General features: G+C 38.5%; 1 protein-coding gene across 1 annotated transcript in view; it reads right to left on the reverse strand.

Moving 5' to 3' along the window:
• Positions 1–4,909: 4,909 nt before the first annotated feature.
• Positions 4,910–23,635, reverse strand: part of CARF (calcium responsive transcription factor) — a 32,763-nt gene continuing 14,037 nt past the window's right edge. The window contains 10 exon segments of the mRNA XM_041403190.1: positions 4,910–6,113; positions 6,496–12,979; positions 12,982–13,046; positions 13,530–13,896; positions 14,904–15,034; positions 18,367–18,442; positions 19,431–19,593; positions 19,985–20,218; positions 20,649–20,792; positions 21,702–21,822. Coding sequence (XP_041259124.1) covers positions 12,926–12,979; positions 12,982–13,046; positions 13,530–13,896; positions 14,904–15,034; positions 18,367–18,442; positions 19,431–19,593; positions 19,985–20,218; positions 20,649–20,792; positions 21,702–21,822 — 1,355 coding nt within the window. The 3' untranslated portion in view covers positions 4,910–6,113; positions 6,496–12,925.

Genomic DNA, 23,635 nt, shown 5'->3' on the forward strand with positions numbered 1-23,635 from the left:
TGGATATAGAGATGGTGGCTGTGTCCCCTGCCCACACTTTGTAACTCTGCAGCCATTGTTTTCCAAACAGCAGAACCCTCAGCCTATCTTTTCTGCTTGATCCTGTAGATGACAAAAAATTTACAGCAGGGCACAGACCTTCCAAGGAAGCAGTGGGCTCTAAATTATTATTGTCAGTTATCTACTGTCACTCAAAACAAACAAAAATCTGATAAAAGCTAGGAGTAGTTTTGGATGGCCCACTCTGTGCTAATTCCCTACTGTCTGGCATTGCTTGCCCCTGTATAAGTGATAATGTAACAAGTGTGTATCAGAACATCAAGATGTGCATTAGCAATGAGAACTGACATCAAAAAATCAAAAAATTGCCTGCTTTACTCATATAATATATTAAAATATCCGTTCACGTAAATATAGATAGAAAATTTAACAATAAACCTAATTAAAATTTCCAGAAGAATGGTATTTTTGTCCCAGTGCTTTAAGAAATGAGCACTCCTTTCTGGTACAAATTAATCAGACTATTACCTATTACACTATGTAGCAATAGTCAGGTAAATATTATTTCCCCTCTGTCTCCCTTCCAATGGAAAACAGGAATTACAGATTTGAATACAGATTCATTTTTTTTCAGCTTCTACTTTTAAAAAATGAAGCTTCAATTTTTGACTGCATCATTGTTTTTAGACTGCTTTCTCAAGCAACCCATTTAAACTGGGATCTCGTAAAATTACACTAAAAAATACCTTTAACTTAGTATGTGGCCTAAGTAGAGACTTCTTTTCTGGCTTGGGGTGAACAGGAACAAATTTGTGTGTGTGCTGCTGAGACAGTTTTGGAGGTTTGTGGTAGCTTCTGCTCATGTCCACAATTGCCAGCTTGGCTCATGCTCCAGGATTTCAGAACATATTCTAAGGGATTCTAAAAAGCAAGAGTTAGTTTTGGTGCACATTGTTATTGTGGTACAGACTTTCCTACATCTTTCTTCAGTATTTTTCACTGCTTCTCTTTCAGAAATTTCTGACACAGCTCACTGTCACCTAGAAGACAGCTGAAGTGCTAGGTTTTAAAATTACACTTCTCAGGTAGCTAAAAGTTAACCATTCATTCTAAAACAGCAAGACGGAATCAGAGTAAGTGCTGATCTCAACAACCTAGTTTGGTTCTTACTCTGTGGGCAAGGATGGTAAACTCTGGCTGACCTGTGCAAAAGAAGTTCTGCCTTGGGGAAGGCTATGCTTCAACAATGGTAACATCAAGAAATTGTTCTCCTGATTCCTCAAAATATCAGTACTCACCATATTCTGTCAGTTTTGCCTTCTCATCAGCCTTAAATAATTCCACCTCCAGAGAATTATATTTTATCTAGACAGCCAACTCTACTAACCTTCCTGTAAATCACCTCAGTAATAGGAAAGAAAAATTTTTTAAGTTAGTAAACAGCACTACTTCAACATAGTGGAGACAGTGTGCCACTGGAATGTACTGACAAAAATTCCCTGGAGAAATTAAGTGACAGCAACTGGAAATCTAAAACAAGCACCCAAATAGCACTATTAGCAATCTGTAGTATTATTAGCACTACCTGATTCTGGATCCTAGGAAACTCTCCAAATAAGCTTAACATACTGTCTTTTGTTACCAAACAATGCTACAGAGAGAAAGAAAAAAAAAACCAAAAAAACAAACCAACAATTTTTCACTCCTCAAATATCTCAAGACACTCAACTGTGTAAGAATTTGAAATATGCCAGCTGTTGCCTCTGTTTCTGGGTTTAAACAAAACATTTATCATGGACTCATCCTTTTATCATCTCACTGGTATGTCAGCAGCAAGACACTGAACAATGAACAGAAAGTATTCCAGGCATCTCAGAGCAGGCAGCATCACTGCCTCACACCATGCTATCCTTGGCTATGATGCCAGTCAAACTTCTCTGGAAACCCTGTTGATCTTTGTAACATTATGTCCAAAAAGTAGTGTTCCTCTGAGTGCAGAGGTCGTTCCAGTGTCTCTTCTTTTTGGAAAGAAAATGGAAATTCTAGGCATTCAAAATTAAATACAAACCTGGTTTGCCTACTTGAAACCATTTTAACTGCAGTCAGGAACCTACACTTCATTTCAAAATAGTAGCTTCATTGCTAAAAACTCCTGACAACTCTCAAAGAAATGGGAATTCATCAATTCTGAAACATACACAAAAAGAGTGAATACAGCATGTGAAGTCTCTCTCAAATGTCTCCTGATAATTATCAAGAATATTCAACTTTTACTATTTGTTAGAAAATATATGAAATATCACATCTTGCCATGAAGTACTTGTGTCTTATGCTCTAAGTATTAACTATTAACTTATTTTAACTTACTCTACATAGACCCTACAATGGATACACAAAGGAATGAACACCAAGTAAAAGCTTGACAAAGCCAACAGGAATCAAAACCACCACAGACTGGCATTTTAGAAAGTGCTTTATTTCCCAGGTCTTTCTGCAACAGCTCATAAACATTATTTTTGTTTGCAAGATCAGAATAAACACCAGTGTACCACCAAAAGTATTAGCCTGTAGTTAATCTCTAAAAGATCTTACCTTACTAATGTTAATTATGCTGGCTGGCTTTATGGTACATTTTGTTAGCACCTGTCCCCAATGAAATTTTTTCCATTTTTGCAGTTATTAGCTAATCTCACTAGCGATCTCTCATTTTGCAAAGGAGTTCAGAAGTCTGAAATAAGAGGAATGGAGACACTTTTGTTCATAGATTAAACTAGATGAATAAAAACATTTCACTATGAAAATGTCAATCCTTTTACAATTGCAAGTGATGACCCCTAGGCCACAGCTCCTGAAGATGCTAGATTTGGTTCCAGTGTAGTCATCTTTTTTTTTTTTTTTTTAAGATGTCAAATTCACTTTGCCTGATCCAAGAACAAAATCTCAAGTTTATGGAATACTTCAGCACAAAATATTTTTCAGTAGCTATGGAACATGGATAATCATGGACTTTTCCAGAGCAGCAGGTAGCTAAAAAAAAAAAAATAAATTCTTCTTTTCCCTTTTATAAAACTTCAAAAGAAAAGAGAATTGCCATATGTATTACTTCTATGGCCCTGACATGGGCAGAAAAGCTTAAAAAATAAATTATACAGCAAATAAACAGTAAGACAATAATCAATAGTGAGTGATACAATTGGAAGAAAATACTTGAAGTTACAATGACAGTACTATTTTTTCCAAAGTTCATTTAATTCATTATCAAAGAAGTTCTTTTCATCCACCTGTTCATAAACAGGTTTATGGACAACTAACAATTTACCATGTTCCTTTTAACAGAGACTCTTCCCTTTATAGTGAAATGTGAAGAGAGAGGATGAAAAGAAAAGAATAGTTTAGCTAATATTAGGAAGCTATCCATCATTTTTATATTCCAGTGCCCCCATTACAAACCAGTAAGTGTGTCATGTCACCTAGTACCCTGTCTAGATACCCTCTGTGTCCAGTGACAGGTATTTTCCAAAGGTGGTGTAAGAAGATACCTATAAAACTTACCCTCTAAAGGAAGTTCCCTTCTTATTCAGGAAAATAATCTCTGGAAAGCACAAGAATATAAATCTCATTCCCAAACTCTGCTTATTTCTTTTCCCAAAGTTAACAGCATTTTCACCAAAGATGCCACCTGCTCCAGCACCTGAAGGAATTCCTTCCTCTCCTTCTTCTGTGACCTTTGTGCTGAGGGAACTGCTTCACCTTCTTCCTTGGTCCTCTCTGCCATGCAGCGCTTTCCCTTTCTTACAGACACACAGAGGTGCCCCAGCTTCACTGATATGCTCAGCTGTGTCCTGTGGCAGGTCCATTGCAGAGCTGCCTGGAGCCAGCTGTGTCCTGCAGGGGGCCACCCACAGGGCACCTGAACTCAATACAGAAGCACAAACTCAAATTTGAGCATTAAGAACTTCCTGGCCATCTCCTGTACTCTTTCAAGGTGTGCCCGAAGAGTCATTTTGTGGGGACACAGTGGGGCAGACCCACACACTGGTCTGGACTCACAGCAATAACTTTGTACTGATAAGGTGCTGGTGCACAAAGACACTGCTGTCATCAACATAGGTCTGCATTTGTGCTGACCTGTGTGGAGATGCAGGAGCAGAACCTGTGGCAGGCGCTTCCTCTGAGGACTCTGGAGTGAAGGGGGCAGTGGAGCTCACCCCAGTATTTCCCATCCTTAAGTAAAATGCAATGATACCTTACATTTCAATCATGTAAGAAATCAAACTATAGCACAATAAAGCAAAAGGAAACACCAAAACATGGGAAACTGAGGATAGAAAAATTTTTTAAAATGAGAAATTTGTTTCCGTGCTGGTCTGGGTATGAGAAAGAGGCAACAGGAGAAAGGCAGAAAAGTGGAAAATCAGAACATGTTAAAACGATTTTCCCACTCCCAAAAGCAATGAGTACGGTGGTAGGAGACAACAAAAAATATGGCTAGGCCACTGAGAGGTAATTTTATGTCTTGTATTATGTGCAAAGCTAGAAATGCACTAGCACCTGACATGAAAAAGCTGTATACCCAAGAAATTATTGTGAGGATATTGATTTTAAACTGGTAAAGTCCTCTTTCCACAGATCATCTGTTCTCAGTAGAAGTCAGGTCAAGAAGGTTCCCACTTCCTCCATGTCCTTCCACGTACAGAACACCTCAAATGCGATAACAGCTTTGTCAACAGCCAAAACCATGGAGTTATGCATTCAGAAGATAACCAGTGCACTGAAGATAAAAGCAAAATACACAATTACCATTCTAGCTTTTATTACATGTGAGGTCAGAGCATAAATAGTAACAAAATCAACAATTAAAAAGCAGTATATTAAAAAACATTCACCATCTAAAGTGAGCCATTTCAGCCATAAGAAATTGCAATCTTCAGTTGTAACTTTGAGGGCTTTTTATCTCCTGCAAGCAGTTTTTTGCAAACTTGTCTTCCTCTTCTGTTCTCTGCTCTGGTCTCTTGACAGTTATCTGGAGTACTCTCAGAGGTAAGTGATCCTGAGAAAACAGCAAATGAACTACGAGATAAAAGTGGAAGACAAGGGAGAAACACCTGCACACTTCTAACAGCTGAAGTGTCCTCTGATAGAAACAAAATTTCCAATTCTCTCTCACATTTAATTTTAGCTTTAAAAGAAACAGCTATGCAAAAAAGTTAAATTTATGTAACTTAACAGTGACCTGACAAAGCAAAACTGAACTTAGATCTAGGATAGATTTTTAGGCCCAACTTGTGATTAATTTGCAGAAGCACTGTTAAACTGTGCTGTGGGGAGAAATTGAGATTTGTTTTCTTCTCACTGCTGACCAGTATATTGTGTAAGGGCAATGCTATGTAAAGAGCAAGAATGCCTATTTTCACCATTATATTCTTCAGTTGCTTATTCCTTTTACCAGCTCCTATTCCTAAATTAAGGACACTTGAGAGTGACTGTTCTAGGCACTGCCAACTCTCTGTACATTTTCCACCAAGTTTTCATACACAGAGACTTCATCATCTCTTAAGCTGGAAAGCAGAATTCCAGGAGCTATCCTTCAAGAGATTAATATCATCAGCTTTACATTAGGCAGAAACACAAATGCAGCTGTTCTTGGGAGCTGGAAGATTTTTCTTCTGCTCAACAAGCACTGCAGAACACAGGGGCATAGCCTCAGAATTTGTCCCTAGCTCAGACAGAGCTCAGATTAAGATCAAACTCACAACAGAAGGCTCTCAGTTCATGAGACTTGACTACTTTTGACACCGCTGGTATCACTAAGCCAATACAAATTCCACGCACAAAGAAAATTCACCACATCTAGAACTGATGTGACTGATGTTAATCAACAAAAGGTGGTTTGCAGATATTGTTACTGACATGCTGTCAAGTGACCAGGTAGATTATGCAAATGAAAAAGTGCCCTCATGTGATGGGACAGGTCTTAACTATGGATTCTGGTGTTAGATGCAAGATACTGAACACAGCACAGATGGAAGATCACCTACAGAGGAAGAAAAGTGCCAAACCTTTCAGGCTCTGAGCATGGTGGTTTTGAGGGGTAGTTTGGAATGCTTCATGTTCTGGATAAAAAGAAAAAAAAGTGAAAAGGCTTTGGTTATTTTAGGTTATTAAAGGGTTACAAATATACAACATTATAAGTTAAAGCTGACTCTGTAAAAAGTGTATCTCTGAAAGGACTCTGGATAAAAGCTCTCTGCTGTTTCTTTATAAAACAAGCTTTCATTTACTTTAATAAAATGCACAGAGACAATAAAAAGATCAAGGAGGTGCCACTGGCCTACAGTTTCAATATGACATGCAAAGATGGCAATGTATAAATGAGTATTAACATTTTGGGACACACTCATAAAAACATGGAGATCTGTCCAAACACTAGGCATTTTGTTGAGCAGACTAGAGAGAGTCAGCAATAATACTAATATTCTGAAAAGGAAGATTTACTTTTATTCTCTATTGGAAAATCCTCTTCCTCCCACCAAAGAAAGTGCATTACACAGAAGTCATGTCATCAAACTTCAATCTCCTCTGTTTCATTCCTGCAGGTCCTGTCATAAGATCTTACACACCTTCATGCTCCCCATGTTCCTTGAAGGCTTGTAGAACTTCTTGAGTGGGCAAGCAGAAAAAACAGCAATGTCAGCAGAAAGACAATCACTGTTTGTCAAGGCTGCTTTCAGTACTAGCACAGAGAATGTTAGTCTGGCACAAGGACACTGGGACTGAACTCCCTCTCTCACTGATCTGCCAACGCACACCTCTGTTTCTGGCTCTCCTACTGCCATTTGATTGCCACACCCAATTATGTTTTAAATAGTATCTACAGACAGAAACTGCTCTCCAAAGAGCAGAAATATTCCTATGATCTTCCCTGGAGCCACTGTCAACACTTGACCAATGGAGAGAGTTGAAATGTTTACAGTAATTTAGTGGCAGTTTATGCTGTATTGACATTGTCCTGCTATAGAAATCCAAGTACATTAGACAAATGTCCAAATGGCAGATCCAATAGTATGTAAGCTTTTGCTCTCTAGTTCCTTCCTAGTGAGGACCCAGAAATCAACTCTTATGAAAGCACTATACTACAAACAGATTTTCATGATGAGCCATATCAATCCCTGTTAGAAAAAAGATTCAGGAAGAGTGAGAAATTTAATTTGCTTAGAACAGCATGCTCTTGTTTAAACAGGCAGAATGTCATTAACAGAAGCCAGTACATGGCAAATGACCAACTGAACTGCGCTGCAGAGAGTGAAGGATGGTTGTAGTAAAAACATGAATTCCAATTACCCACATTAGAAGATTGGATTACATGTGCCCTAAAATATCTGCATCATTTAACCACAGATAAGTGTAATTAAAATGGTATTAAAGAACTGTGTGCAAACAACTAAAGTCATGTCTCCATTTTATTTTGAGGTACATACATCTATATATGTATGTGATGTATTTAAAAAATACTAAGTATCCAAAGGTAACCTGTGTGAGGGGCTATCATTATATATATATATATATATATATATATATGCTTTTTGCTTCTATCTATCAGAGGCTAACAGACTATTGATGAGAATTACTCTCACAGCTCCTATTTTCCTGTCCAGGGAAGACTCCTTAGGACAAGGACAGTCAGTACTTGCTCTCATAAAGCTTTCCATGCTTTTAAAACCCCTTCTGTACAAGAACAGGATGGGGTCCTAGTTGACAAACATGTACTAGTAATTTATATGATACAGCAGTACTATTTATAATCACGTCTTTGAAGACTCTCCAAAAAACAGTTCAAATCCCTTAAGAAAATAAACATGTCATTTGTCATGTGCATCAGAAACGGAATGGGATACTAAGATGTAAGAGCTTATATTGGAAAAAAAATCACATGCACCGACACACTCCTGTTATTTGCTCTTTGCTCCTTTCCCCCCCAAATCATACCTTAGCTGCTGTTGTTGGATAGGCCAGCTGGAGAGCTTCTGACCTAAAAAATCAACACCACCTGTTTTACACAAGGTTTGTTTCATTCATTAATGAGGTGCATTGTTTTGGGGAGAAGATAATTGTTACTGACGGGATATGTTCTGAAGTCTATTCCTACAAGAGCTTTGTTCAGAAAGGCAAGGCAGATCAAAGATGAATTTCTCATCAGAGACCCATAAAGAGCAGTAACTTTCCCCAGCACCATCCTCAGCTGTATCATACTTTCTATCCCTAATGGAACAGATTCTACCTACCTAAACATCTGAGAACCTAACTGCTTGAATAGGCTTAGGCGAGAAAATTGCACTTTTGCCAACAGATGGACAACTAACAGGCATCTACTATCCACAGCCAAATCAGGAATTCAAGTGGTATGAAAGAGGCCAGCCCTACGAGCTGGCAGAAACCATCCTTTCCTCCTTGTTTTATCAATTCCTTTCAATTGCTGCGAATGTAAATGGTCTGTGAAACAGGGCTCCTTCATACTCATCCTAGTAATGATGATAAACCCCTAAGCAGGCAAGTAAAAAACCTTAATGCAATTTAAAGGAACATATGTACTTATGATTGTGGGGAAGGAGGGAGAAAAAGTGATGGGGTAATGCTCACCAGTGTTTACCTGTGCAATGAACTCAGCAGCTCCTTCTACAGTCCAACAGAGAAACACTGAGAATTGGAGGGCCTGAGGGTATGGGATTTCTGTGGAAGCCTTAATAAGTGTGAAGAAAGAGACATTTGGGCAGATACCGAGCTGCTGTCAGTGGGATGAGAAAAGCAGCAGGTTAATTCAGTTGGAAAAAAAAAAGGCTTGTTTGCTTTGGTAACAGGTAAAGAAAAAGAGTCTACAGCCCTGGGTTGAAGCTCCAAGAGGAGTTTTTTCCTCATATCAGAAGCTAAGAATGGGCACCTCAGACTATGGGAAGTCATTTATCTGCCTCTGGTGCTTACCAAAACTCAAGCAGCTTTTCTGTTTTCAAGGGCAGGGCAGGCTTCCCTTCTCTTCATATCTTTAAATTCCTACAATGAACTCACACTATCCACTACTGGCATAGAGAAGACTATGGATAGACTCAGGAACTGCATTGAGCCTTTGGGCTCTCAACCCCAAAACTCCCCAGGCACAGTCCCCATCAGCCCTCCCAGCAGGATTCTTGATTTCAGAAACTTCTTCCACCTGGTCTCCCTGAAGCTGTCTTGTTCTTCACCTTCCCTAAAATCCTCTGCCCTGAAAGAGCTCTTGCATTTCTCCCCATGAGCCTCCCATAGCCACAAAACAGACCACTACTTTAAAAGAACAAGTAGTTTACATTTGAATGGGAATATTATACATTAAGTTATTATAGAAAAAAAATATATGCACATACATACACAGACACTTGTGCCTCTAAATTTTGTGGAAACTGCAATAATTTTGTACCACCAAAAGCACTCAGACCAGTATTGGTTTCCATCCAAGAGGCCTCCAGCCTTGAATGAGAGCTATAGACGTGTACGTTTTTACACCTTCTATACATTTTACCAAAAGGTTTTCTTTGCATGCACATACAGAAGCACATCTCTTCCTGTAAAACAACCAATCACTCTTACAGACAACCAACAACAAGGAAAACTGGAGAATCAGTTGTTCATTTACAGTACTGTTGAAGGTCAGGAATTCTAGGTTTGCAAAGTAAGTGCTTGCACACAACAACCACAAGAAAACAAAGTAAACAACTGCAATTCCAACACAAAGTAATAACCAAGTACTTTGAATCAAGCTACATAGATTACTCTGAAAAATCAGATTTGAGTACTCTATTTAAACAACTTTAACCATTGAACGTGGCAGCATTTACTTCTGGTTTTTTTTCAGATACATAACAGTCTTCTCTGTAAAATGTAGGTGGATATTAGTAAACAAAGGCATTAAATCAAATATAGAGACTGGACATAGGAGTGAGCTCATGTTCCTCCTTCAGCAACATGCACAAAACAAATGTAAAACACACTTTGGAAAAGAATTATTATATTAAATTAAAATAAATGACAGAGTAATAAACTGAAACATGTATCTGGAAGACAACGGAAATTCTGTGAAAATGAAGAAAACTGAAGACAAAAAATGTGAGTATTAACTCAAGAATCATTTAAAATAAATTTTCCAATACACAGAATAATAGAATTTCAAGTCTAATCCCCAGCTTTTAAAAACAACTAATTATTTATTGCTTCTTTAAAATTCTTCCAACTTTTTCTTCTATTGTTTTCAGAGTACCATGCAAATCAGGATAGAACACAAAATTCATTTCAGAACCTGCAGTTCAAGATGGACTAAAAGAGTGTTTTCTCCAGCTGTGAGCACTAGGTCAAAACCTGAAATGCCACCAGAAATACTGTGCAGCACAGGATGAGACTGTAGCTCATGGTGGAAAGAACCATGTTAAAACCAGAACTGTTAATGAGGGAACTAAGCAAGAACTGATGGAAATATAACCTGACTTTCCTTAAGCTTTTACTCCAATCACAAATGTACTGTCTGCTTTGAAGAGAACTAAAACTGAAATAACCTCTCGCTGGTAATCTTTAGCTGTAATTTATTCTTTTCAAAAGAAGAATTCTCAACAATGAGGAAAAAAGTCTCAAAAAAAGAGCAATATAGGGAAAGAGAATATAAGCTGGAACGCAATAGTTTAAACTTAAAGGTAAGCTGGCCATGATAGAATTATTGAACACAGCAGCATGGAAGGAGGTACCCATTCTGGTATGCAGTTTTTGAGCTGGAAAAGAGAAGGGGATTGCTGTGTGAGTGCTCCAGAACTAACATTGCAGCAGACAACATCCAGCTGAGAGATATTTTGACAATTAGCAAAACAACCTACCAAAAATCAACCAACAAACAAATAAAGCAAGATTAAAAACCTCAACCAAATAAATAAAGGCCACAGGTGAATCTTGTGGGATTTTTCCTACCCAGGAATGAATAAAGCCTACCATAAAACAAGTCAGTGTAGATACTAAATATTAGAGGCTCCGAAAAAACTGGAGATTTTTTTAAATGCACTTGCATGATAAAATACTGGCTCTTATTTAATAAGAGCATAATCTTGTTGGAAAATTCTAATGGGAGATAACCCATAAACATTAGCTTTAAACAAATAATGCTTACAATGTTAGTTAACCTCAGAGAAATTAATATATGTTAAGACTAAGATATAGAACCTAACAGATTTTGCACATAAAGGCATTTGGAACACAAGTTCAATGTAAGGCTTTTGAAAGATTTAGCTTTAAATACTCAAAACAAAATGAAAAAATAATTTTAAATGGCCACTGTTTAGAAGATGTTTGTGAATGCTTGAATGTAAGGTAAAGTAACAATTTTAAAATGTTAATATTTTGGTTCATATAATATTCACAACATTTTCTTCTCTACATAAATTAACTAATAATTTTCCAGGTGTACTTTCTTTGTTTTCAAGTCTGAAAAAGAGAGAAGTCCTCACACTGAATTCTTCCATAGCATGCAGAAAACAAACCTATTTTATGATCAAGCTCTCAACTACTTAGCAGGAACTAAGAAAGGCTCCTATTTCTGTATACAAACTACTCTGAATGTTGCTCTAGGCATTCAACATCTGAAGCAAACAGTGCAATTGCTTAACTTGATATCTATGTTGTTAACAGTTTCACTTCATTTACAGATTTAAATTGATTCCAAGTTATTGGTAGGTGCGATTTTTTTTTCTAAAGGAAGTGTCTGTCACACATTACACAGCTCAGTGCTTGTCACTTACTATGGCTTTAACTCAAATATTACTATACCTTAATTTTTATCACATTCAATTTTCTAAAGATTCCTGGCAATTATTTACTTGTATGGATCACATAAGTCTTAGAATATGTCACTTTTGAAAAAGATTAGTTTGTTTTCTGAATGTTGTGGTGACAGCATACTTGGACATACTGCTTTGATTACTTCCTTTGTTTTCTTGGGCTTCTCTTTGTTAGGAATGTATTCACAAGCCCCACATACCACACAACAGCAGGTTTTGCTGATATGATCACATTTGTCTGAGCTGATAGCTTTAAGTGCACAAAGCAAGAGGTAGATAAGCTGAAATGGCAGAATCAATCACTGTCCATGACAAAGACTCCTACATTTAGTTGTTATGACCAACTGCAATTACAGTACTGCTGCAAAGGAAGGCTGCATGCATCAATGAACCTCATTATAAAGCCAGAACTTAAGTTCAAAGATGTCGAGTCAAAAACATTCACTGTTACAATTCACACGCTTTTCTTTATCATACAACCCTTATGTTCACCTGGAAACCTCACCTTTCTCCTCTCCTTGATCTTCACAACATTAACATTATGATCAGGTCAAAGTTGCATTTTCTTAAGCATCCATGTCCTTTATCACTTTAGCATCCTGGACCTTCCATTTGTCACAAAACCATTGCCATACTAATCCTCTTTGCTGCTGGATTCTGTGATCTTGGAGCTGACAGATTCTATGGTCTCTGTAGTACAATAAAAGTCAAGGGTCTCAAGCAGAAAATGTGAACCCAGGATTGTGATCCACATTCTAAAGCTAAGGAATTAAATTGTGGAAGACCTTCAGAAACAATGAACAAAATGGGCCATTTGGAGAGAATCCAGATTACTCAAAACTTGAAACAGAAAAGAGAGGTGGTGTTCTATGGGGCAACTGAATGACCTGGAGTTGGCAGTGAGCCACATGAGTCAAACCAAAACAGCTTTCTGTCAGAAATACTCTAAAATATGCTTAGTCTGAATGTCATACACAATTGAAAAAGAATGGCAGTACTTTGAGAGCACCTGCCTTTCCTTCCAAGACATTTAGAGTTCTCCAATTTGAAAAATCCTTCCAGGCTTCACAGGTGAAGGCGAAGAACTATGGTGAGGAACTGTGGCAGTCTCTGATTTTATCTGCTTCCATAGACAATGCAATTTTTCTCTTGGTTCTTGTTTAACTTGGCTCACACAAGTAACAACACCCTCTGTATTTTCTTCAGCTTAAAAACAAAACAAAAATCATACATTGAAGTTCAAACTCCATTGATAATCTTTCAGCCCCAATAACTGTGCATTTAAAAGAAAAAATATTTCAGGAACTCAAGTTCCTAATTAAGTTAATAGTTAAGGCATATATGAAGTTTACTGCTTTTTAGCTTGATAGCCAGTTATGTCACCTACTGTGCTCTAAAACATTGCAAGATGACATGAACTTACTCCAGTAAGGCTCCCCTTGAGTAACAATATTTAAACCAATTTATAAAAAAAAAATAAAATGTTTGGAGATATCCCTTTCACAAAAAACATCTTTCCCCTTTCCCACAGAAAAATAAAAAAAAACTAATTAGAATTGTCTGAAAGAAGTCTGTCTTGGAGTTCCCCACTATCAACACATTTGTCTCCTTTCTTCAAGACACAGAACAAAATCCACTCTATCTTCTCTACTCTAATATTAACATATTATTGAGAAAATGACAACTTACTAAGTGCTGGCTGGCTGTCCACAATCCGTACTGGAATAGTCTGCACATCTCCCAAGAGAATCTGCTGAGCTCCTCCTTCCAGGCTTCTGGAGTCGTCCACCCCTTCAGCAGGTACCAGCTGGCCCATGGCGACCAGGCTCTGATCAGAGCCAGGCAGAGCCCCAAAAGCAGGCGCAGCAGCACTGTCCTGTGTTAGGCCAGCACCTGCTTGCAGACTGTGCCCCTGACTCAGTGCTAGAGAATGGCTGCCTACTGCACCCCCCAGGGAATCCAGGAGACCTGCAGGGCTGGGAGGGGAATGGTTATTTACAGCTAGCAGAGCTGTTGATCCATTTGCCGAGGTAAATGCTGACTGCAGCTGTAATCCCTGTGAAAGAGAAGGCAGAAGTACCAACCTAGCAGCATTTATAGCAGAAGGAGTTTGCATTTAACAGAATGTATTGTCTAGGTGGCTTCTGACTTCCTACTCATTAACTCTTCTGAACACTCAATCCCAGCAACTCTAGGCTCAAAATGTACTTGAAAACAATTAGGACAATGGAATCCAGCAGCATTTAGAAGATTGCTTATGACCATAAAGCTCTAATTTTGGATTGATGTTCAGTTTCAGATCATTCCCCAGTACTGCCCATTCCCACAAGAGGTGGGTACAACAAGCTAAGCACACTGCTTTAAATAAAATTATGTGAGATGGAATCAGGCTGTCCCCAGAAAGAGAAGAAACAGCAAGTAGAACAGAATCTTAGTACAAATCATATTTCTAGGGAAAAGATCATGCATTTTGTTGGGGTTCAGGAAATATGAAGGCAGGTTTTCAAAGCAGTTAAGGAAGAGGGTTAAGAGAACCAGCTTTGAAAGGAGATGAGCTTTAGAAGAAGCTCTTTTAGCATGACATTCTTATCCCTCCCTCTTCAGCCTTTCAATCTGCAAGTTTACAGCTCTGAGCTAGGAGCAGTTTCAGGATTTTAAGATATTTTCTTAAGAGGCTGGAGAAGGATTTAAAAGGAATAAACAAGACTGTCTTATCTCCCTGCAGTTTTGCAGCAGCATTTTCATTATGAAATTACTGGACCGTGTGGAAAATGAACAGGTACTTGGTTTAAGGTAGAAACCCACTGCTTTTATCCTCTTGGTTTTGCCTTCACAAGAGACCCTAACTTCAAAGTGCCAAAAGATGGTAGTGGGATCCCTGCACCACAGCTATATGCTAAATGTGACATGCAAGAGCAACCAGAGTCAGAGCTGACAGCTACTTCCAAACCTGTGTTACCCAGCTGCCTTTGGGATCTGCTGAGAGGGAACTTGCTGTTCTCAGCTCGCCTCCAGCACTTCCAGCACAGCATGTTTGATGTTCTGTAAATGACTTGACTGTACCTGAAGCTGTGCAAATATCTTGGGCTGAAGTGAAGAGAGTGAAGACAACAGCTGAGCTGTTTCTGGTATCAAGGACTCCCCGCTCTGGTTGGATTCTGCTTTGGTGATGACTGACTCTGCTCCTGAGCTCCCTATGATGCCAAAGTGAGGAAGCAGACAGTTATGCCAAATCTCTTATTCCTGTTTAATAAAAGCCTCCCCTGTAAACCAAACTCCCTTCAGTCTCAATACAGAAGACATGTATATAACATACATATAAGCTGTTCTCTTTGCAGAAATTGGATGCTAAAGAAAGAAGACTGGGTATGACAAAAAGACAATACTGCAGGAAGTTTGTATGTATCTGTACAGAGCAAAAACCAGAGGCACCAATAAGTCTGTTATTGAGAGCAAAGTAATTGCACCCTACACTGTGCTTTGAATTTGTAGTCATAACATAAAAGGTGAAACATTTCTAGCAAAGCAGCAAATAATTTGACAATATCTATACCTGAGTAAGGGCTTAAAAACACACAGGTATCAAAAGAAAGGGTTGTCTTTCAAAATAAAAATCTACACAGGAAATTTTATATGTCTCACCATCCCTTCCCAGCTTTGTGAAATTAGCATAACTTCTATGCAATATCATCTAAAGTCCTTTTATCTGGAGGTCTTTCAGCCTACAGATTATATAATATCCTCAAACTTCTTATTTAATGCAAGAATGATGCACTTTATTTCCTGAAGTTTAGCAAAAACTGAGATTTGCTTATAACAATTTCTGCAAGAAAACTTCTCCTGAGATCATTCCATTTCCTGTTTGAGCCACACAGAACATTTTGGTTGAGCTTTATGCAGACACACACAGACAGTGCTCAGCTTCCTATTTCTCAGTTCCACTGTTGTGGAGGTAATAGAAGAACTTGCCCTGTGAATGCAGATTAGTCTGGTGAATGTAAAAAATTGAAAATGGTCAATTGCAAAACATTTTCTACCAGAAAATCACAGGAAAATTTTCCAGCAATCTGAGTGGAGGTAGATTTTTCAACATACATAATGATCTGCAGACTCTTAACTATCACAACTGACCAGAAGACACATACAAACCTATAAATCTTCTTGAACACAAGTACTTCAAATGTTTAGAGTCTTTTGAATATAATACAGAGATCCCATAAGCATATGTGAATGTTCACATGCAGGAAGAGATAGCAGTTCTCTCCCTGGGTTGTATTCTACAGCAACACCCCTGGGGAAAAAAGGTAATAGTTCAACTCCTCCTCTACTTGCTACAAACAAAGTCTTATCAAATGGAGATAGGGAGTTCTGCACAAACAAGTTCTGTTACTGCCTGATTTCTTAAATGTACAGTTGTCTCCATTTGGCACAAGTTGAAATTAAAACAAATATGTATGTTAAAACATATATGTATACATATGTATGTGTTGGAATTAAAACAAATATGTATACAGTTCATATAAAAGTCATCTTTGATGAGCTCTACCACAGATGTTGAGCTGTTGAAGGCACAAGTATTTTGTGTCTCTCCACAAAAACACAGTAATGTCAATATTAACATAGGCATGCAAGCTTAAGTACAGTAATTCTGTTCACATTGCAAATTAATTTTTTTCTAAAAAACAAGACTTCCTTTAAAAAGAGGGACACTGTTCAAGTTGAGTCTAAAATTTAACCTCTTGTTCTCTCACAGCCATAAACACTGGAATTCTTCCCAAAAAGCACCAAGATTACATAACACTTTTCAGTTCAAATTAATCCACTGCAGCAACATCCAAAATAAATTTAAAAATCCCAAACAAAACAGAGCCCAAACTTTGCTTTTTTGTAACAGTAAATGCACTGGTGTACATGGAACTGCTTCACATAAATCAGGTTCTCCAAGTCGTTGAGGAGAACTCATGCAGTGAGCCAAACCTCTGGGGGGTTTATATTTCCTGCTACAACAAGTAAGAAATTGGCCCATGTTACTCCCTGACCTAAGGGGAAAGGGACACAAACACATCAGGACTTCTTCAGGCAAGAGCCACAGGATAACTGTTGACACAAGTAAACCCTGACCATGACAACTACAGCAGTGCCCCTTTGGTCCCTGTGAACTTCTCTATCAGCTGTCTAGAACAAAATGCACCCACCACCATGTTTGAGTTAGATGGGGAAACCAGCTGGCTCTGCTGCTGAGACAAAAACCATCTGCAAAGTCTGCACCATGATCTGAACATGTGCACACAAAGTCTGCAGCGTGATCTGAACATGTGCACACTCTTCCAACTCACTTCAATCATATCCCTGCTAAAAGCCAGGAATAGCTCTGATGAGTTTCACATCAAACCTATTACACCAGAGGATGGGGAAAGCATCTACAAACATGAGGAAAAGTTCTTTTTGTGTCACACTAGACAAAATATTCTTGAACCAAGGGTGGGAAGGGCAGAGTAATCTAATTTAAATTTATTACCAGCCACCATAATCCAACAGAACATCTTAGCCCAAGTGTAATTCTAACTCTGTGGGTAGCAAGTAGATCTAGTTACAAACACCTGTATTTTGTCTTAGTACATGTTTTGAAGTTGAAGTAATAGCAGTAGGAACCCAGTTTCAACAAAGGAAAAATTGCATAACATCTTCAAAAAAAACAGTCCTTCAACCAAGAATGCATAAATTTATAGAGAAATCTACCATATCTACACTCTAGTTTTGCAACAGACTGGGAAGAAGTTTAACACTTTGTGGCTCAACAAGCACTGGGAAGAGATGATACTTGGGTGCCACATTAATAAAGAAGTTACATCACAAACAACTGAAGAAAGACATCTCTCAGCCCTGGTGCCATTTAACACCCATATTTCTATTTCTGTTCTAAGTATCAAGGAAAAATGGAAAAGATTGCTTTCAATTCCAATAACAGAAACACAATGCTTGCTGTTCAGTGCCTGATCCTAGCACTGGAACTCATCAGGACAATGACTTTTGAGAAGCAGGAGTCTCAAAGTGCATTGAAGTCCCTTTCAGCAAGACATTTAAAGATATGTGAAGCACAAACCACCTGGAAACTCAAGTGCCCTGCTGGATTCTAGTATTGTGTCCCCTGACAGACATATCTGTTCAGTAGTAACTTAATTCTCCCTAAAGAGGTATTATTAGCACCTTCATCCAATGTAAAATGCCCTTTCCAGACAACCATCCCACTAAAATTTTTGTTTGCTTGAAGATTCTCAATAAAAGCCAAATTTATAATTTTAACACTTCTGCCAACAACATCATGACTACACATATTTTTATCACACATGCAGTCAAATAGAAAAAAAAAAAAAGTAAACCAAAATAGTTATAGCAAAGTAATCCTTCTTAAGTTCACCTGAGTGACAGGACATGACAGCAACCTCCTGGGAAGGAAAATGAACTTCTGTGACATAGCTAATAAAACACATTTGGAGACACAGGTTATACAGTTATGCAGTCCTACCATCTGAAGGTGGTGAGGCAAACGCAACAGTCACTGTTTCCGTGAGGACATTCCCACTGTCTGTGGTCCACTGCAGCTGAAAGGAAAAGGAAGTCAGTTCTCAGAAAGGGTGCAAGCTTGTCTACAGGAACACAGGCTCAATACAGGACTGATAAGAAAACAGTGCATAAAACTACATTTTCTTATTTTTTTTATAATTATGCATTTTAGGACCACTTGACTCACAAAAAAAATATCGTAAAAGATTTTAAAATATGCACTGTGTATCAGGAAGACGATCTGCTTTATCTGCTCATAACAGTTAAACAGATTTTAAAATAGAAAATATCAAACCATTTGGCTAACTAACAAGCACACTCACTCACCTGGGCTACACCAAGGTAGGGAGAGGGAAAAGACTGATAACACAGCATGATTTAACAGTACTGTATGTCAAAGCTGATTTTAAATCAGCCATTTCTTAGCAGTTAATCTCATAACTGGGAAAAGTAGGACCACTGTGTACCCTTTATTACTCAATACATGGAAGAAAATTAAGGAACAAGATTTAAGAGTTACTGAGCGTTCACAAGATTCAACTCCAACCACACTGCACTTACTATAAAGTGCATTTATTACTATTTGCACATCCAAAATGTTTATTAAGTCTTAATTTAGACGGCACCTGAAAGACACTTCACCCCTATTTTTTCAGCTATTGAAAAGTAGTAGTAACTTCTTCGAAACATAGACAGTGACAAAGCCATGAATAAAATTTTATGTCACATGTCAGTTTTTCTACACCAATGGCTTTCAGTTCATGCAGTCATCAAGAAGTGCTAATATAGTGTAATTTGTCAACCAATTAACAGCAATCTAATGCTGATGAGATAAATACTGAATAAGGTCAGAAAGTTTTATTCACATTTGATCCAGTCTTACTCAGCCACAGATTTCACTGAAAATACTGCTGCTGCAAATATAAACTCACAGAAAATTTTGGATTAAATACAGCTACGTGGTAAAAATTAAGATTTCCAGTATTTAACTCCAAAAATCAACAAGATACACAAAGGCCAACATACCGTTGCTGGGATACTTTCTGAATTATACACCATCTCTCCATTCCTCAGGGACTTCTGCACTTCATGAATGTGGTTCTTGATGTCATTCACAGTGGGGAAGAAGGACAGGTTATGTCTTTCTGGCACTTCATCAGGTGTGAACAATTCTCTTTCCACATACTTTCTGTTATATGTTAAAGGACATTTATTACCATACTTAAATATATTCCACTATTTCCCAGTGTTAAGAGACCTTGCTACCTTCTCCCTCCCCTTGTTGCAATGACAAGACAAAAGTAAGCTAGATGATCTACTGAGCCAGTTCTTTGTGCATTGGCTACAGCATTTGGAATTTAAAACCCCCATTTATTCAAGTAACTTTAAAGAGTACAGCAGCTCTTAATGGCTATCTACAATGATATGAAAAGATATCAAAAGCTGGGAAAAACTGACTTACGACATCTGGGAATTAGATTTAGTAATGCACCAGCACTGCCCTTTAGCTGCAAACCAAATTAATCAAACACCAAAGTAGATACAGCACTACAGACCGAGCACTGCAGACAGTTCTGTACCTTAGTTGCTTCCTCACGGCATAGACCTGCTCTACTCCCTGAGACACCAGCTCTCGGATCTTGTCTGCCACTTGAGGATGAAGTCGAGAAGGCAGAGTACTGTTCTCATCTCTAATGACTTCCTCCTCCTCCTCAGGAGAAGACATAGAAAGATGGCATGGTGAAGGAGGGAGGCAGGAAGTTTCCATTTCATGATATTGGTGGGCTTGCTGAGTAGGTAACTGTACATACCACCTAGCAAGAAGGAGAGAAGTTATACACACAATTCTCAAACAAAGGCAAAAAATTAGTATCTTGGGGGAACAGTGTGAGAACTACCAACAACCTAGTCAGTGTGACAAGTTTTTACAGCCCCTGAGCAAGAAGATGTCTTTCAGACATCAGGGCCCTCTCACACCTTTCAATGCAAAACCAACTAGATCAACCCTAAAACAATACAACTATTTCTATCAATACCCTGCATGGAAACACCGACTGAAGCTCCATAGCTTAGTGCTTAACACATCTACCAAATTTGTACTTCACTACCACAGAAGTCTTACTGACATTGTGGATTTTTTTTTACTATTAATAAGTGACTAAGTTAAAAAAAAAAAAAGATCAAGTAAAATACCGCTCTTTTCCGCTTCATTTGTGAAAATAAAGAAAAAAGTGGAAGTTTCACCTGAGGACACCACCAGCATCTATCAAGTTCTTCTTCAGCATGTTGAATGCTTTCTCCTGCTCCATTCTTATGATTTTCTTGTCAATTTTAGGGTCAGTAGGAACCCTGTATTCTGGAAACTTTTGGACCTTTTTAATATAGATCCTTCCAAGGAGGAATAAAAAAAATTCTCCATCAGTACACTTTGTCCTTGGGAAGGGAAAGGCAAAAATCCCACTTACTTTATATCAGGCATTAATATAGAAAAAGTTCAAGCAGAGTGATGTCAGGTGTGAGGAGTCTAAAAGAACTGCAAAATTCTTAAGGATACATTAATAGATACGGACGCAGACAGACACACTTCTGTTCTGGTCTGGAAGCCACTCAGCCAGAGTGATTTTACTCCTCAACAAAAGCCCTTGTCCCTCACTATAGTAAAAGCACAACACCAATTGTGAACAGGCTGCAGTTCACTCAGCTATGCAGAATTGAACACATACAGACCTAGCTGCAACTATCATCAAACACACTCTTAGCTCAGTAAAAACTGAACAAGCACCCAGGAGAATGCTCAAGGGTGAGGAAAAAAACCTTTAGTGTTGAAGAAGGAGAAAATGCCCAGTGAACAGGAAGAACTGTAACTCCTTCAGCACACAGGACATGCGCTAAATTAGGATGATTGATTGATATCAGTGCAATTAAAAGCCTGAAGAAGAAACAACAAATAAGATGACAAAGTTTTAGAAGCAGAAATAGTCACTAAAGGACACCACAATAACTTGTGAATGCTCAGGTAGATAACGAATCCCACTTGTATTTCATAGAGCGATGTACTGCTATTTTGCATTCAGGGAACCTATCAAATTTCAGCCTTAGTCAGTCAGACAGGACAGCATTTCCTCCTTACCTCTAAATGAGTACCAACCTCAAGTTATCAAGGAGATAAAGCAGAAGAGCTACTGTGAGTATCTCTGTGAGAGCTACCATCCCAAACCAGTGCTCTGTCATGGCTCACAGAAAGAATGCTTTCTTAGGATGCTCAGTCACTCTTACAGCTTTCTATATAATTCTTACCTTGCTGGACAAGTGGCTTTGTACAGCTGGCTAGAGGTGCTTTCCTGCTCACCAGCTTTTTTGGGCTGAAATCCTTTCCTCCTTGGGCCATACTGGCACTCCATTACAATGGCTCTGCTTCCTGGAAACAGAAATTAATGCACTCTGTTCAAGCAACCACTTAATTGATTACAGTAAAATACTAACTACAGAAGAGATAAGAGTTGTGAAGCAGTCCTTTCTGTTTGCCATCAGACTCTTCAGAAGGCAGAACCCTCAGGTATGGCAAGCAAATACAACGCAAATGCTTCTCTCCCAGCATGTAAGAACATAGAGCACTTTAATCCATTTCTCAAACTTTATTACACCTCACAGCACTCCTCAACATATGTGAGGACAAAATATTGGACTTTGCCCTGGTGAGCACCAATACTTTACAAGATGAGAAGTCTTGCAAGTTACCAAAGGACCACAATACTGGTAATAAACATAAAAAGCAGAACTCCCAAAACAATGGAGAAAATCCCCAGCTGAAACCAAGGTGGGATGGTTTTGGCTGGGATAGAGTTAAATTTCTTCACAGTAGCCAGTGTGAAGCTGTGCTCTGGATTTGTGCCGGAAACGGTGCTGATACCACAGGGGTGTTTAGTTACTGCAGAGCAGGGCTTACACAGAGTCAAGGTCTTTTCTGCCTCTCACCCCACCCCACCCATGAGGAGATTGAGGGACATAAGAAACTGGGAGGGGACACAGCTGGGACAGCTGACCCAAAATGACCAAAGTCATATTCCATGTCATATGGCATCATGTGCAGCATAGAGAGCCAAGGGAAGGAGGAAGGTGGGGGAACATTCAAAGTTAGAGTGTTTGTCTTCCCAAGTAACCCAGCACAAATGCTGTCCTGGGCATGGGAAGTTGTGAATGATTTCTTTGCTTTGCTTGTGTGCGTGGATTTTTCTTTACCTTTTAAACAGTTCCTATCTCAGCCTATGAGTTTTCTCACTTATACCTTTCCAATTCTGCCCCCATCCCACTGGGGGAATGAGTGAGCAGCTCTGTGGTGATTTCCAGCTGGGGTCATACCACAAGACAAGGTCAGCAGACATTTCCAGCCTCTTGGCTTAAATCAACACTTCAGACCATGCTTTCCATAAAAGCTCAGCCTTGCAGTTAAGAAATTTTAACTGCTAAATAACACAGTTTCAGCACAGCACACCCAAACAAAACCAGACAAGCTCAAACAAATATTGCTTTGCTCTAAACTCAAATTAAGCGACTTCTTCCAGTCAGACCTCTAACAAAAGGGATTGACAAGCAAAGCATTAAAGTGGTCAAGAAAGGAACAGTCAAAATTTCTCCCACATCACATTTAATTATCTTTTATTTACAGTTTGTGTACTCAAGTATGCAGGCAAGGAGCTGCCTATGCCACAAGTGATATACCCAGAAGCTTCTGAAATATTATAACAGCAACATAATGTGTTTCTATAAGATCCCAAAATATCTAGATGGAACTAAAGATGCCTCATATGCATGTTGGGGAAAAAAAAAAGGGTAAGTTACTTTGATTTAATTCTTAGTTTTCTTTTATGTCACAGTTTATGGCTGAAGCTTTAAAACTGGTGGTAAAATTCCCCTTTTTTTAGTAACTTTCAGGGAAAAAAAGAAGAAAAAACCCCAAACATAACTTACATTCCTGTCACCCATTTTCTCTACGTAGCAAGTAAAGCTCATTCATTTTGTATCCAAATTAAACTCTTGGCAATTTCACATATGTAATGCATGAGCTAAGTATGTAATTACCAAGCTGTGAAGTCTGCATGAACATTTCAAAAAGAACCCCAAGCAGCAAAAGTCTGTCTGCTGGGGTCTGCTGATGTTTATCTTGCTTTTTTGGCATTTTGAATTTATTTATTTATTACTTTAATGTTTGCAATGTAAATAGTTTATTGACT

The sequence above is a fragment of the Onychostruthus taczanowskii genome, unplaced genomic scaffold (assembly GCF_017590055.1).
Source record: "Onychostruthus taczanowskii isolate IOZ18803 unplaced genomic scaffold, ASM1759005v1 scaffold20, whole genome shotgun sequence".
Classification (NCBI taxonomy): domain Eukaryota; kingdom Metazoa; phylum Chordata; class Aves; order Passeriformes; family Passeridae; genus Onychostruthus; species Onychostruthus taczanowskii.